Genomic DNA, 16,292 nt, shown 5'->3' on the forward strand with positions numbered 1-16,292 from the left:
CCAGACCAGACCCCCTCAAAATATATTAAGAAGGTAGCCTAGACCCTAAATCTTTCTTATTTCAAAGGTAAATGTCAGGTGCTGTGTTTCAGGTGCAATTTCATTGGTCATACTACTTGAAATTAAGTAAAACACAATTCACTTAAACATTATAGCTAAAATACAACAAAAGAAAGAAGAACTTGGAATAACTTAACTCTATTGGAAAACTTAACATAATAACTATTAACTGTTCCATTACAGTAACATCACATAAATACAGTCTTGGCTCCTCAAGGGTAGGTGGCACCATCTTGTCTCACACTCACAGGGCCAATAATCACTCTAACTCCGCCATTGCAAACACATTCATAAAGCCTCGCAACCTGCATGCATGATGTCCACTGCAGGGCTTACATATTCCTCATCCTCTCAAACGATTAAATGTTCCAGCCCACCACACATCCTACTCTCAGAAGAGATAGCTCAACACCTCATATGGTTTTCATGATCACAAACTGCTCCTGCACCTATTCCCACTCACCAACCATCCTTGTATGTGTCAAGGGCCCTTTAAGAGGCTGGCATCATGAGTGCTCCAGCACGTATGGGTGGTGGCAGCTCTCTAGTTATTTGATGCAGACTTGCAAAAATCTAGCTGTTATGATTACAAATGAGTTGAAACATTAAGGGACTGGAATCCTTATGTTCACAAGCACCACAGAATGGTGACAGGGCACTGTCAAAGTAGTATGAGTTAAATCAATTGCACCTTTCCCCTGTGGGAAGGTGGTGATGGATGAGAATCATGATGCCCTCATTGCCTGAATCTCGTGTCAAGTTGGAGGATGAGAAGAATGGATGGGATACGACAAAAGTTGCATACTGGATACAATTACGAATGAAGGACTGACACATACCACAGAGATCCCAAGTTGCCCCCTTAAGAATCACATTTGCAAAAGATATAAGGCTGTAACTTTGATGGCTGCCAGCATGGGTTTGCCACTGAGTTCTTGTGTCCTCCTCCAACAGCTGACAGAGGTATGATATGGTGGTTTGGACATCCTTAGTTGTCTTCTGCACTGGCTCCCACTCATTTTCGGGTAACTGCACTGAAGGCTGTAAATGCAGTTCCAGGCCAGAACACTTCCACTCTTTGGTGCATATTCCTTTGCTGCTTTGCCCTCTGGAATTTTTTTCTTCATTATTTCCTGGGATTCAGACATTGCTGGCATTTTGTGCTATTCCTTAATTGCCTTGAACTGTTTGGCTTCCCGGGGCTTTTAAGCGACAACCACATTACTTTGGGCCTGTAGTCACATGTAGTCCAGACCAGGTAAAGATGACTGTGAAGGACATTAATGAACCATATGGATTTTTGATGATAGTTTCATGGTCACCATTCTAGATGCCTAGCATTTTTTTAAAACATAGTCCAGATTCATTAATTGAGGTTAAGTGCTGTGGTGAAGCTTGAACCCATGTTCCCAGAATATCAAACTGGGTCTCTGGTTACTAAGCCCAATGATGCTACCATTATGCTACTATCTCTGGATGCTGTGCAGGAACCAGTGGTTGAAGCATACCTTTGAGAAACGTAATAGAGATTGCGTTATTGAGGCAGGACTCTGCCCTGAAATCCATCACATTAGAGCTGAATGCTATGCCCTTGGAGAGGGAAGTGTGCAGGTGATGCAAAGGAAATAAATGATCACTGATAGAAGTGATATTTATCACTTTATCACAGAGATATTTATCCTTCCCTCATGTAACATAGCCCAAAGCGTACATATTTCCTTGGCATTAAGCAACTGTCAACAGAATCACCTCTAACTAATAATACAGCACTCCCCATTTACTTCCTACGTGATGTGTTAGCAGTTTTCCTGCTTTGTGTGAGTTTGTGGCATCTATAATGTAGGGTCCTTGGGACTCTGAGCATCGACGAGTTGGGAAGACAAATGTTGTGTTTGACAGTTCTTTCTTCCATTGAGTCTTGTTGATCACAAAAATTGCCAGGTGGTGATTAATGATCACAGTGTAGTCTGAATGATTTGTTTATGAGTGCATTTCAGATTTGGATGCTTTGATAAATGCTGACTTCCAGATTAACTGTGAGTTCAAGGTTAATAGCTTTATATAATCACTACCAGTCATGATGACTGTAGGAGCCCCTCTGAGGGCTTCACATTCTAATGCAATATCCTGCCCCCTTGGAAAAATACAGTAACTTACTCTGCCCCCTTTAGAGACACCTTATTATGCAGTTGACTTTCAGCTCAATATAATGAGGTTCCAAATTTGCATTCAGTGCAGGACCTGCCTGTGATCCACGACTTAACCCCATTCTTCACATCCCTGACTGTGCTGCAATTCCTGGGCCTCCTGATTCTGCTTTATCTCAGAGCTCTTGAGGTGCCTATGCCGTGTCGGCTTTACACTCTTCCAATATTGAAACTCTTCCCAAAGTAAACTTGACTGGCCTTGGGCTCCCCCTACTTCAAGACAACACAGTCACCTTCGATACACTACCAGATCCCATCCATCCTATCATCAATCGCATCCTATAACTGTGGCCATTCCCTCTACGACCAAATAAAATGTGGCCAATCCCTAGACTTGAGCTTGCCCAGCAGCATTGATGACACCATGGATTGTCCCCGAAAGGCCCCAGATTATGTACATCCCACCCCACTTGACTGACCGTGGCCTCTGAACTAAATTTAGAGCCAGAGACTACTGGCTACCCCTACCCATCAAAGCTATCAGTGAGAGAACAAGTGCTGCCTCAGTCTAACTGATATCACGCTGCTTGATGTTCCAAAGCTGCTGTGTTGTGCATTGGCCAGTTGTGTGGATATAGAACGAGGAGATACCATGTCCGGTGATCATGGAGACATGGGCCACAGTTGTAGAAGTTCTATCTAAAGTCAAGAGTAAATACCAAAGCAATTGTGAATTCACCTGGACTTGAGCCAGAGGAATTAACTCAACACATATCTCATTTTTACTGTCAGGTTTTGAAGCATCAAGTTTCTCAACTGGGGAAAAGTTAATTGGGAAGCGGAACTTAATAGGGTGCATTGTTTAAGAAATGAGATACAAATCCATACAAACAGACTTCCTGTCACCCTACGGTGGGAATTTGATCTCACCATCTGAGAAGAGAGGATTTAGCTGTGTCGGTTTTTCCCAACACATGAATCTGACTTTTGGACTCACCTGATTATGTCATCATATTCGCTATTATTCTTCCCACCTTATGGAGGTGAAAGTCACACCTTCCATTTCTACAAGGTCCCACAAAAATCAGCCTTACTTCTAATTAGATCGCTGACTGCAGGGCTTCATGAACTTGTTATGGCCACCTAGTGGGATTGTGAGACAACATTTTGGGTCTGAAAGCTCTGAGGCACAATGGCTACTGTAGAGCTCACATTGACCCCAATAAGAACTAAAGTCTACCTAACACGCTCAATGACTGAAATCTCTCCATCCACCATGCAATAACTGTTATTTTCCCAATCCCATCAGAAAGTGGTGTTAAAAGGGTCTTTCTCAGATTGGCAGCCAGTGACAAGTGGTGTTCCACAAGGGTCAGTGTTGGGACCACAACTTTTCACTTTATACATTAGTGATCTAGATGAAGGAACTGAGGGCATTCTGGCTAAGTTTGCAGATGATACAAAGGTAGATAGAGGGACAGGTAGTATTCAGGATGCGAGGAGGCTGCAGAAGGATTTGGACAGGTTAGGAGAGTGGGCAAAGAGGTGGCAGATGAAGTACAATTTGGGAAAGTGTGAGGTCATGCACTTTAGTAAGAAGAATAGAGGTATGGACTATTATCTAAATGGAGTCTGAAGTGCAAAGAGACTTGGGAGTTCTAGTCCAGGATTCTCTCAAAGTAAACTTGCAGGTTAAGTCAGTAGTTAGGAAGGCAAATGCAACTTTGGCATTTAACTTGAGAGGTCTTGAATATAAAAGCAGGGATATACTTTTGAGGCTCTATAAGACTCTGGTCAGGCCACATTTAGAGTATTGTGTGCTGTTTTGGGCCCCATATCTCAGGAAAGATCTACTGACCCTGGAGAGAGTTCAGAGGAGGTTCACAAGAACGGTCCCAGGAATGAAAAGCCTAAAATCTGAAGAACATTTGAGGACTCTGGGTCTATACTCGATGGAGTTTAGAAGAATGAGGGGGGATCGAATTGAAACTTACAGAATACTGAATGGTCTGGACACAGTGGATGTTGGGAGGATGTTTCCATTGGTAGAAGAGATTAAGACCCGAGTGCACAGCCTTACAGTAAAGGGAAGACCTTTTAGCACGGAGATAAGGAGAAACTTTTTTAGCCAGAGAGTGGTGAATCTATGGAATTCACTGCCACAGAAGGCTGTGGAGGCCAGGTCATTGAGTATAGTTGAGACAGAGATAGATAGGTTCTTGATTGTCAAGGGGAGAAAGCAGGGTAATGGGGTTGAGAAACTTATCAGCTATGATTGAATGGTGGAGCAGACTCGATGGGCTGAATGGCCTAACTTCTGATCCTACGTCTTATGGTCTTACGTTCATGTTGGACATGAACTCCAAGGCATTAACTTAGAGTCATACTGGAAAATATCTTTGGGAAACACTGTCCTACTGTTTCTTAATTAAATAGCTAAGTATTTTAGGAATTTTGTTACCCTTTAAATAAATCTCACTTTCCATCCAAATTTAAAAGCTGATAAGAAATAAAACTAGCTCACAAAATAAATGTATTAGCGGACTGTAAAATACTTTGATGTCAAGCTGTCATTACGGTAATATCTTTTATTCGCTCATGGGATGTGTGGATCACTGGTAAGGTCAGGATTTATTGCCCATCCCTAACTGCCCTTGCACTGTGTGGCTAGCTGGGCCATTTCAGAATCAACATCACTGCAGTAGATCTGGAGTTACACATAGATCAGTCCAGACTTTCTTCTAAAAAAAAGTTAGTGTATCAGATGCGCGACCACAACAATCAGCAATGGTTACATAGTTATCAGTAGGCTAGATTTTAATTCCAAACTTTTCACCAAATTCAAATTTCACCACCTGTCATAGTGGGACTCAAACATACATCCCAGCACCCTAGTCTAAGATTCTGGATTACCAGCCCAGTGACATTACCATTACACCACCACTTCTCTGCCGTTCAGACACTTGATTGTACCCCAGCCTAAACCAAACATGCCATAAAATTCATCAGCCTGTTAGTGTCAAAGAAAAACCTGAAACAAGGATTCCTGAAAATAACTAGGATTTAAATATTAAAAAATATAGTTTTATTAAATAAATACTTACAAGGAATCCAAAAACCTTGAGGAAAGCACAGCAGAAACAGTAATTGCTTACATTCCATGCCAAAGAACTTGGAAAATGAATGTTATCAATCTTACGGTCCTGAACAATACAGTAGAATAGTACAGATGTCACTATTCCACAGCTGTATCCTTTTAGATTAAATGATGCATTGAAAGCCTTCCAGCCATTTTTGTATCTGCAAAGTAAGTGGACACTTGAAAGTTCATTAGTAATATTAGTAAGAAAAAAAAACTACTTTACTCTTACAAGAAATAATTAATCCAGTTTTAAATAATGTCATGCCTTTCAATAGATTCTTAGCCCCATACAAATTGTACAGTCCTCAATTTCTACCTGCAGACAGCTATACAAATTAACCATCATCATGTGGAAGGAATTAAGAGTCCTGAAATTAAAATATTTCTTAGGTCTAGGTCCTACCTGCTCCAGAGGTATGTAATAGCATCCCTGAGCAGGTTGATTAGAAAATAGCTTAAAATATTTTTGTTAACCCTTAAGCACTTTTTCCACAGGTACTGTTATAAGCCAAGGCTTCATGGTCCTTTTTCAAGTATGATGAAATTATTGAACACGGTTGGAGAGTCCATGGTCAGAGGCTAAGATGTTTCTTAATAATGAGGATTACTGTAGGTTGAAATACTTTATCATGAGTATTGGATGAGACCGAGACTGTTGCATGTTTTGGAGGGGGTTCTGGATAAATATTTGAGGTTGTGGAAATTACAGAGGTAAAAAAGAAAGCAGGTTAGTGGATCTGGTTCTAATTTTTGGCAGACAATCAGCACAGAGAAGATGGTCTAAGTGACCTCATTCTGTAATGAATGGGTGTCTTTAGCATAGAATTGCAAATGACTAGCTAAACAATGTATTTGTCACAAACACTTTTGGTATACTTTAGCTTCGCATGTTAGTTTGCATGTTACTACAGTGCAATACTGTATAACTAACATATATCAATATACATTTTGCGATCAATCATTTAATTGTGAATGATACAGCAATCGTTTCATGTCAATATCCAGTTTTCAGCATTGAAATAGGATTACAGGATTTTTTTTAGTTACAGCCCTGTATTACGGCAAACACAATTGTTTGAGAACAGCGATTAGTGATCTCAAGAGTTGTTATTACAAGAACAGATAATTCCTTTTCATTTGAAAAATCCAGAATCACTGTCTAACTAAATTTATCTGTGAAAATATGAGCATTTTTTAGTAATACTTTTTCAGGAAGCGACACTTGAATCAAAGAACAAAGTATATTTGTACTTGATACTCAATTCAAATCAAGACCTATCACCAAAGCATTTAAGGTTGGTAATGAAACCTGGATTTTATCTAAAGACAACGTACTCACCAAGATTTAACTTTTTAACACATTTTTGTCATATATTTACATTAGGAAACATTAGAAGTTAACAAAATGGAGCAGAAAATCAAACAAGCCATTAGGAATTATAAAATTGCTTTGGAACGTTTGGTGTTTACATAACTGTTGATAATTGCATTCTTTCTTTGACAATGGAATGTACATACCTGGAAGGGATGTGCCTGCATTCTTCCAGAAGTTCACACAGCTTTAACACACCTCCAGCTAGTAATGATATAAAAAGCTGAAGCATGATTTGCTGTGCAACGATGTTTACTTCAGTGGAAATAAGCATATAGCTGAAAGATGCAAGCATAACAAAGATGGCTGAGCATTTGGCTGCATTTCCACGAGGCAGTGGTATGTCATCTGCGAACATTTGTGACAAGACTACCATCTGTGAAAGTAAATCACAAATTAGGAGTTGCTGATGCAAATGGTCACAATAGCCCATTTTACTTCCACCATCCAGAAAGATCCTGTAGATTCAAGTTGTTCTTAAATGCTTCCAGGGTTTTCACTAGCCCCTAACTCAACCTGAAACACTGTTCCATGCATTGGTCATTTTTTAGGGTAGATCTTTAAAATGGGTGATAGAAAATATGTATACCATTTTACAGCTGTCACAACATGTATAAAACGAAAATTGGGACAGATGTAAAACATGCTGTCAACCTGCTATTGCTCATTTTACATTGTTGCATGAATTCAACATCCAACCCTCAATGTAAAGATGAATTTCCTGACCTCATTCTTAAACCTGCATTTTGCTTGTGAACCTGTGCCCTTATCTCCTATTTACACAAATTAGTTTGAAGTGATTTTTTGCATTTTTTTTCATTCCATTAATAATCTGATATAATTACACAAGATTATCACTTAGACATGGGTACTGTTTTATTGTAAAAGACTGATGGAACTGAACAAGCTCAGGAATATAAAACTGAAACTAAAGTATGCAGCTCATGTACTACTAATGAGAAATTACTGTACATCACTTGTCTGAATGAACAATCAAGAGCACCTAACGATAAAAGGAATGAGGTGAAACACTCAAAGCTCCTTTTGAATTAGAAAGAAATCATATACCATTTTCTCAGAAATTCAAACTTGTCATTGGGCAAAATTAATTAAATATATGATCTGGTGGGAGCTGAGGGACAGGGCTGAGGTGTAGTGGGAGAAACATGAATGTTTTTTTTTTCCTTACGTGCTGTACCCTGCCCAGAAGCCAACCTGAGATGATAGGCTTGGCTTCCTATTGAAGAGGAGGTCACAGGACTAGGTAGATCCAATCCCTAAACCAGTAAGAAGGGATGGTTGGAGATCTGGAGGGTAGGAGACTGGGGGGTGGTCGGTGGGGGGGTAATCAGTGGCCTCTGGAGCAAGGGAAAGGGTTATGGGAAAGTTATGGTCTAAATGCAGAGGTTGGTGAAATTGTCATGCTGAACACAACAGGTGAGTGAAAAGATACTTACTAGATGCAGCAGTTCTCCTATTCCTGTCTCTGTTAGGTGTTGTAAAGCTTGAGAAATCCAGCTGTCCAGTTAAACTTGAAATACTATCTAAAAATAAAGCATGTAGCCTCATGTTCATATTTAAATCACTAACGTGCCTCCAGAGAGAGGAACCAAATGTAGACAGGTTGGACACAAGTTAGGATTTAGTTTTTTAGATCTTTAAACTCTGATTTGGCCCAATCTCACCCACTTCTTGGAGTTAAAATTTTCTTCGTAAGATTGTATTTAAAACAGTATATATTTCTTGATGACATTATTAAAAATAAACATTAGTTGACAAGAAATTCAGGTGTGCAGAACACATCTTCTTGGGTTCTTTGGGATTAATTTCTCCATTAGGACTTATACAGTTAATGGTAGGTCCCTGTGGAGTGTTGCCAAACAAAGAGACCTAGGGGTGCAGGCACCTAATTCCTTGAAAGTGGAGTTGCACATCGAAAGGATGGTGCAGAAGGCGTCTGGCACGCTTGCTTTCATTGGTTAGAACATTGAGTAAAGGAGTTGAGGAGTCATGTTGCGGCTGTTCAGGACATTGTTGATGCCGGTTTTAGAATACTGCATACAGTTCTGGCCATCCTTCTATAGGAAAGATGTTGTTAAACTTGAGAGGGTGCAGAAAAGATTTGCAAGGATGTTGCTGGGACTGGAGAGTTTGAGCTATAGGGAGAGGCTGAATAGGCTGGGGCTTTTATACCTGGAGAGTTGGAGGCTGAGGGATGACCTTACAGAGGTTTATAAAATCATAAGGGGCATGGATAGCATGATTAGCCAAAGCCTTTTTCCTAGGGTGGGGGAGTCCAAAACTAGAGGGCATAAGTTCAAAGCGAGAGGAGAAAGATTTAAAAAAGGACCGTTTTCATGCAGAGGGTGGTGCTTGTATGGAACAAGCTGCCTGAAGAACGGGTGGAGGCAGTTACAATTACTATATTTAAAAGACATCTGGATGGGTATACGAATACAAATGTTTTCGAGGGATAGGGGCCACATGCTGGCAAATCGGACTAAGTCAAATTAGGTCTCTGGTTGACGTGGATGAATTGGACCAAAGGGTCTGTTTCTGTGCTGTAAGACCCTATGACTCTGTGTATGACTCTATTTTACATAATAGTCAGATTCTCTTTTGTCCAGTAACAACATTTGTAATAGTCTATCCCAGGAATGTTACAATAGCATCCCCCGGTGGTGCAGAATAGATATTTGAGTATTTATGCCTTCAAAAGGTTGAAACAACGGCAGACTGAGTGACACTTGACATGACAAATTTTGGGAAAGGCTTTCATAGAATCATACAATCTGTAGTACACAAGAGATCTTTTGGCCCATCAAGTCTATACTGGCGAAAATATACTATGCTTACAATAGAGACAACAAGGTGCAGAGCTGGATAGAAGGGTCTAGGCCCGAAATGTCAGCCTTACTGCTCCGATGATGCTGCTTGGCCTGCAGTGTTCATCCATCTTTGCACCTTGTTGTCTCAGATTTTCCAGCATCTGCACTTCCTACTATCTATGCTTACAATAGTCCCACTTAACTACACTAGGCCTGCAGCCTTGAATGTTATGACACATCTAATGCTCATTCAAATACTTTTTAAAGATTGGGGGATTTCCCATCTCAACTACCCTTCCAGACAGTGCATTTCGGACCCACCTCCAAACTCTGAGTGAAAATAGTTTTCTTCGAATTCCCTCTAAACCTCCTGCCTTCCACTTCAAAATTTTGCTTTCTTGTAGGAAAACAACTGCTTTCTATTTTCAAGTTTGACACGTCCTATGGCTAAGACTAATCTACACGTTTGAAGAGTTAACAATGTGCAGCTAAACAGATACAAATGCTTTCCAGCAAATAAAAATAATAATTATGTAATATATGTTAACCACAGCACAGTTCAAGGATCTTTCAGAACAAACCTAACCATAAAGAATTTGCATAGATTCATTCTAATTAAACTAGGGTTAAGTGCATTTACTTATGAAAGAAGATTGCTTAACCACCTCAGAGTTTACAATACTAGAATTTCATTTTCCATTTATCTGCATTATCAGCAATCCTGCTTATTCTGTTTGTGTTTGGCACACCAACTAGACCCTTAAACATTCACTCCCTCCATAGCTATTCCACAATGGCTGCACTGCATACTAACTGCAACATGCACTGTATCATGGTTGGTTGGCTCGCCGAGCTGGTTCGTTGTTCCGCAAATATTTCATTACCCTGCTGGGTAGCATCATCAGTGCAGCCTCCGATGAAGCGCTGTTGTGTTTTCCTGCCTGGTTTTTAAACTCTGGAATCCGTTGAGCTGGATTACCTCACTTCAGGTTTTCCCTCGTAGTGGAGTGTAAATGTGGTCGAGTTCTATGTGTTTGTTGATGGCTTTCTTCATGGAGTACCAGGCTTTTAGGAATTCCTGTGCCTGTCTCTGCTTTGCTTGTCCCAGGATTTTGGTGTTGTCCAAGTCGAATTGGTGATTGTCCTTATCCATGTGGATAGAGATGAGTGAGAATTGGTCGACACCTTTGTCATCATTAAATGGGCCAAACTAGAGGAGACACACAAACTAATAAACAACACCCTCACCAGAATCAAATTCACCAGAGAGGAGGAGAAGAACAAACAGCTCCCATTTCTGGACGTCATGGTAGAGCTCAAGACAAATGGGGAACTCCAAACGAAAGTACACAGAAAAGCCACACACACAGACCAGGTACTGAACTTCAACAGTAACCATCCTAACACACACAAATGAAGCTGAGTGCAAACAATATTTAAACGGGCAACAACACACTATAGCAGCACAGAACTACGCCGAAAAGAAGAAGAATACCTCTTCCAGGTTTTCAAAGATAATGGATTTCCAAAAACTGGGTCAGAAGATGCCTACACAAACAGCATCAGAAAGATTCTACACGCCCCGACACACTCATCACACGACCATACATCAGGAACACATCGGAACTAACCACAAGACTCCTACGACCGCTGGGCATCCGAGTGGCACACAAACCCACATCAACCCTACGACAACTGCTTACCCAAACCAAAGACCCACTTCCCACTATGGACAGGACCAACGTCATCTATAAGATTCCCTGCAGAGACTGTGACAAACATTACATCGGACAAACTGGAAGGAAATTAACAACAAGGGTACACGAATACCAACTGGCTACAAAAAGACACAACCAATACTCACTCATCTCTATCCACATGGGTAAGGAAAACCACCAATTTGACTGGGACAACACCAAGATCCTGGGACAAGCAAAACAGAGACAGGCACGGGAATTCCTAAAAGCCTGGTACTCCATGAAGAAAGCCATCAACAAACACATAGAAATCTACCCCATTTACACTCCACTACGAGGGAAAACCTGACGTGAGGTAATCCAGCTCAACAGATTCCAGAGTTTAAAAACCAGGCAGGAAAACACAACAGCTCTTCATCGGAGGCTGCACTGATGATGCTACCCAGCAGGGTGATGAAATGTCTGCGGAACAACGAACCAGCTCGGTGAGCCAACCAACCGCAACACCCATAACCCGAGCTACAAATCTACTCCAAAACCTTAGTGCACTGTATCAATTTGTCAAAGCTGCATTAAAAGCACCTTCCAAACCCACGGCCCCTACCACCTAGGAAATCGAGATCTGCAAGCACATGGGAGCACCACCAGCTATGAGTTGTTCACCAAGTCATATGCCGTTCCGTTGAGGAAATATATCACCATTCATTCATTGTCACTGAGGCAAAAATCCTGGAACTTTCCAATCACCATTCCTTCATTATCATTAAGGCAAAAATCCTGGAACTCTCCAATCACCATTCCTTCATCATCACTAAGACAAAAATCCTGGAACTCTCCAATCACCATTCCTTCATTATCACTAAGACAAAAATCCTGGAACTCTCCAATCACCACTCCTTCATTGTCACTGAGGGAAAAATCGGGAACTCTCCAATGCCACTACGGGTGTACCTATGCCTCATGGACTGCAGTAATTCAAGAAGTCAACTCATCACTATCTTCTGAAGGGAATAATGTTTGCTTTGTCAGCGATGCTCACATCCCATGAATTAATTTAAAAAGGCGTCTTCCTTCAAGTATATTGCCATGCAGCTAAGGGAAACATTTATAGATAAAGGATGGCAAATTAGCTATCCCTTAATTGCTTTAATACCTGGTACCTGTACTTTCATTGCAACAGTGGATTGAATACACTTCAAAGGCATTGTGGTCTTTGGCATTTGGAAGATTCTAAAGATATGAAAGAAGATGCAAGTTATTTATTTAAATAATATAACAAATGCTTTTTGCTGTAGTTTGTATTAATATAACCTGAAGACTAGATAGAACAATGGACATTCGACAGATCTGCCTACAGTATTTTATGGTGCATTTTAATTGTGTTGCACAATAGTGATAGGATGTCATCTATTTCTAGCAGCCCAAGTATAACATTTAAAACTTTAGAAAGAAAAGGGTTAGGAATTGGAGCTGTGTTATTGCATTTTGAAGATGATATCAAGTTAGAAGCTATAACTGATAGTCTGGAACATTGCAGGAAGACATAAAAAGCTTACAAAGTGATTGGATAATGACAAATGAAATTTGTTTGCATATACAAGAGTTCATAATTTAATAAAAGTACTTTAATGCACAGAAAGGTCACAAAAGAAGACATAAGGCAATGGCCAGATAATCTAGTTTCTCTGTTCGTTGATGGATAGCCATTGGCCAGAACATCAGAATTCCGACTCTCTTGCTCTTCTTCAAATTATAACGAGACCAGCAAGAGCTTCTCACTTCTTGTAACAATTTGATTCCATTCTGTCTCCATTACATCCATTCTGATGATCAAAGAAGTCTTATGACACAACAAAGGCCATTCAGCCCAACATATCTGTACCAGCTCTTCAAATGGATGTCATTGCCTAGTGCCAATCTCCTGTTCTTTTTCCTAATAACCTTGCATGCAACTCAATCTTCAGTGCTTATTATATGTTATCCTTTTCCCTTAAACAAGAACATCCCTCTCTGCCACATGCTATGGTAGACAGGGCCTTCAACCTTGTCTGTTCCATTTCATGCACTTCTACACTCACCCTATCACCTTTCTTCCAGAACCATAATAGAGTTCATCTTGTCCTCAACTTCCACCGTGTCAGTCTCTGTATTCAAATGATCATTCTCCGATATTTCCATTTCCAATTCAAAAACATCTTCGTTGTCCCCCACCCTTTCAGCATTCCAATGAGCTATTCCCTCTGTAATGCCTTGATTGACTTCTCAGTCACTTCCATCAGTCCCTTTCATTCCCCTGGCACATCTCTGTGCAAGAGTGGGAATGCAACACCTGTCCTTATAAACTTCTCCTTTCTCACAATCCAATACTTTGAACACTTCTTCCAGGTGAAAAAGTGGCTTAGTTATAATTTTCAATTGAGTACACGTACTTGCTATTTTCTTTCACACTGGAGAGGCCTCGTGCAGGCTGGATGATTGCTGTGCAGAGCACTTGTGCACAGTTTACAAGTGTGACCATAAGCTTCTGGTCACCTGTCAGTTTAATTCTTCACTTTGCTCCCACTTTCTGTTCTTGGTCTTCCGCAGATTCCCAATTTAGTTCAAAGCAAGCTCAAGGAACAATATCAAATCTATGAACTGTGTGTTTTGGAACCTTCTGGACTGAGTTTATCAACGATAGTTTGTAACTTCTGATGCCCACCCTTTCGTTTCATTCACTTCTGTCGATTTGTTTCTTCATCTCTTTGTTCCATCGTTTTCCCCTATAGTTTTGGCTTTCCCATGGCACCTATTCAAGCCATTCACGCCACATTAAGAACATGAATTAAAGAATGTTGAAAGACTTTATAAAATAAAGTACAATATAAAATAAAGAGTACAACTCTAAAGGGGTGCAGGAGTAGAGGGTCCTGGAGTGTATGTGAACTGATCAGTGACAACACAAATAGACAGAGCAGTTAATAAAGCATATAGTGTCATTGGCTTTATTAATTGAGGCATAGTACAAGAGCAAGTACTGTTGATGTTGAAGTTGTACAGGACGCTTGTTAGACCTCAGCTGGAATATTGTGTGAAGTTATGGGCATCACATTTTTGGAAATATGGGAATGCATTGGAGAGATTGCAGGAATGAGAAACTTCAGTTATGAGTATAGACTAAAGAAGTTGGGACTGCTCTGCTTGGAGACAAGAAGGCTGAAAGAAGATTTGACAGAGGTTTTCAAAATCATCATACAGTAGATAAGAAGAAGCTGTTCCCACTCATAAAGCAAAAAAAAGAACCAGAGGGAATAGAGTTAAAGTGTTGTGCAAACTAAGCAAGGGTGATGGGAGAAAACCACTTTTTTACACAGGGAGTAGGTAGGGTTTGGAATGCACTGCCTGTAAACATAGTGGAAGCAGGTTCCATTGAAGCATTCAAGAGGACATTGGACGATTAGTTGGATAGAAATGGTGTGCAGGGAAATTGTGAAATGGCAGGAAATTAGTACCAGAAAAGAGAACCGGTGCTGGCACGATGGGCGAATGGCTTTACATGGGCCGAATGGCTGTAGTAATTCCAGGCTTATCTTTTGGTCCTTTACTTGTCCCATTACCACTTCCTTTGACCATGCATCATGAAACTTTTTTTTTAATTTAATCCCTCTTGCCCTCCATTTGGTAACAGACTTCCTCTTCACTTCTCCTTCATGGCCCGTTTCATTTGCTCAAAAGCTATTACATTTCGATAACTTGCCCCAGTTCTGATGAAAGGCCATGGTCCTGAAACATGAACTTTGGCTCGCTCGCCACGAAGATGCTGCCGGCTGAGCTGCGTGTTTTGTACACTTCCTACTTTTGTTGCAGATTTGCAGCATCAGCAGCAAGTGGCTTTCAACGCTGGCGATGCAGCAAGCAACGATTTGGTTCGTTTATAAAACACTGAAGTCGTTTCCCATTGTAACCTAGCAAGCACAAATCGACACCGAGAGAAACCGCCACAGACACAACGAGAAATAGTAAGAACTGCCGATGCTGGAGTCAGAGACAACACAGTGTGGAGCTGGATGAACACAGCAGGCCAGGCAGCATCAGAGGAGCAGGAAAGCTGGCGTTTCGGGTCGGGACCCTCCTTCAGAAAAAGGAGAGGGGTAAGGATCTGAAGAAGGGTCCCGACCCGAAACGTCAGCTTTCCTGTTCCTCTGATGCTGCCTGGCCTGCTGTGTTCATCCAGCTCCACACCCTGTTATGTAGCAAACACCTTTGTGTTTGAAGACAGGACAACTGAGTCGCAATCGGGGTGCCTACAATTCGCACACTCCTCCGCTTTAATCGTTTGAAAAGAAACAGAATAATCACTTCGGAAGTCTCTTACTTTCTATGGAAGGGAGCTTCTCCAAGGAAGAGAATATCGGTACCTAGCATGCAGCTAATAGCTATCTGCTGTCCCAGCGGGGTTTGAATGTGTTCACTCACTTCTCGCTGTCTGTTTTAGCTCACAGCTCCCCGAAGACCGGGAAGATCTTCCACCCGCTCCTGCCCTCAATCCTCTTCTCACACTTGTCTTCAATTTCCAAGAAAGAGAACGGGCTTGATTTCCGGAAGTCATTGAGAATTGCACAATAAGACTGAGCAAACCTACACTCCCATCCAGTGGATGGTTTCGTTTTGTACTTTTCTCAAGTGCGGTGACAGCTATCAGGAATCCAGTTTTGTTTTTTTTTCCCGACCGCGCCTCCTCTCTGCTGAAAGTGTCTGAATTTTGTACAAAAAAAAATCCAGCTTCTACTGAGGAGTAAATGGATGTGGAGGCGGGTTCTCAAACTGCACACTCAGCCAATATAGTCCGGGGATTTCTATATTGGGATTTTTTTTTATTTGCCCTTATATGCATATTTCAGTTTCTTTTAAACCTAAAACATTTCTGTTGCAAAATTCTGTGCATTTATCTACCTCGAATTGAAGAGAGCAAAAATAGTTGAAACCTGCAGAAAATAAGTGTACCTGCCTGCTCTCTAACTGAAGTAGCAGGTTTGGACCAGGAACAACAGTAAACCTTGTCAAAAA

General features: G+C 40.9%; 1 protein-coding gene across 11 annotated transcripts in view; it reads right to left on the reverse strand.

Annotated features, from left to right (window-relative positions):
- sting1 (stimulator of interferon response cGAMP interactor 1) overlaps nt 1-15,968 on the reverse strand; it is a 38,299-nt gene extending 22,331 nt beyond the window's left edge. Inside the window, exons 1-5 of one of the 11 annotated variants that reach the window (XM_048603961.1) lie at nt 15,702-15,966; nt 12,407-12,476; nt 8,179-8,265; nt 6,868-7,097; nt 5,312-5,507 (exon numbers count right to left, since the gene is read on the reverse strand). In XM_048603961.1, coding sequence (XP_048459918.1) covers nt 5,312-5,507; nt 6,868-7,097 — 426 coding nt within the window. In that variant the 5' untranslated portion in view covers nt 8,179-8,265; nt 12,407-12,476; nt 15,702-15,966. Of the gene's footprint in view, nt 1-5,311; nt 5,508-6,867; nt 7,098-8,178; nt 8,266-12,399; nt 12,477-15,600 lie in introns of all 11 variants that reach the window. The other 10 variants (XM_048603959.1, XM_048603960.1, XM_048603953.1 and 7 more) reach the window with 10 other exon arrangements.
- Between the last annotated feature and the right edge of the window lie 324 nt (nt 15,969-16,292).

This window comes from Rhincodon typus, chromosome 12, assembly GCF_021869965.1.
Source record: "Rhincodon typus isolate 14 chromosome 12, sRhiTyp1.1, whole genome shotgun sequence".
Classification (NCBI taxonomy): domain Eukaryota; kingdom Metazoa; phylum Chordata; class Chondrichthyes; order Orectolobiformes; family Rhincodontidae; genus Rhincodon; species Rhincodon typus.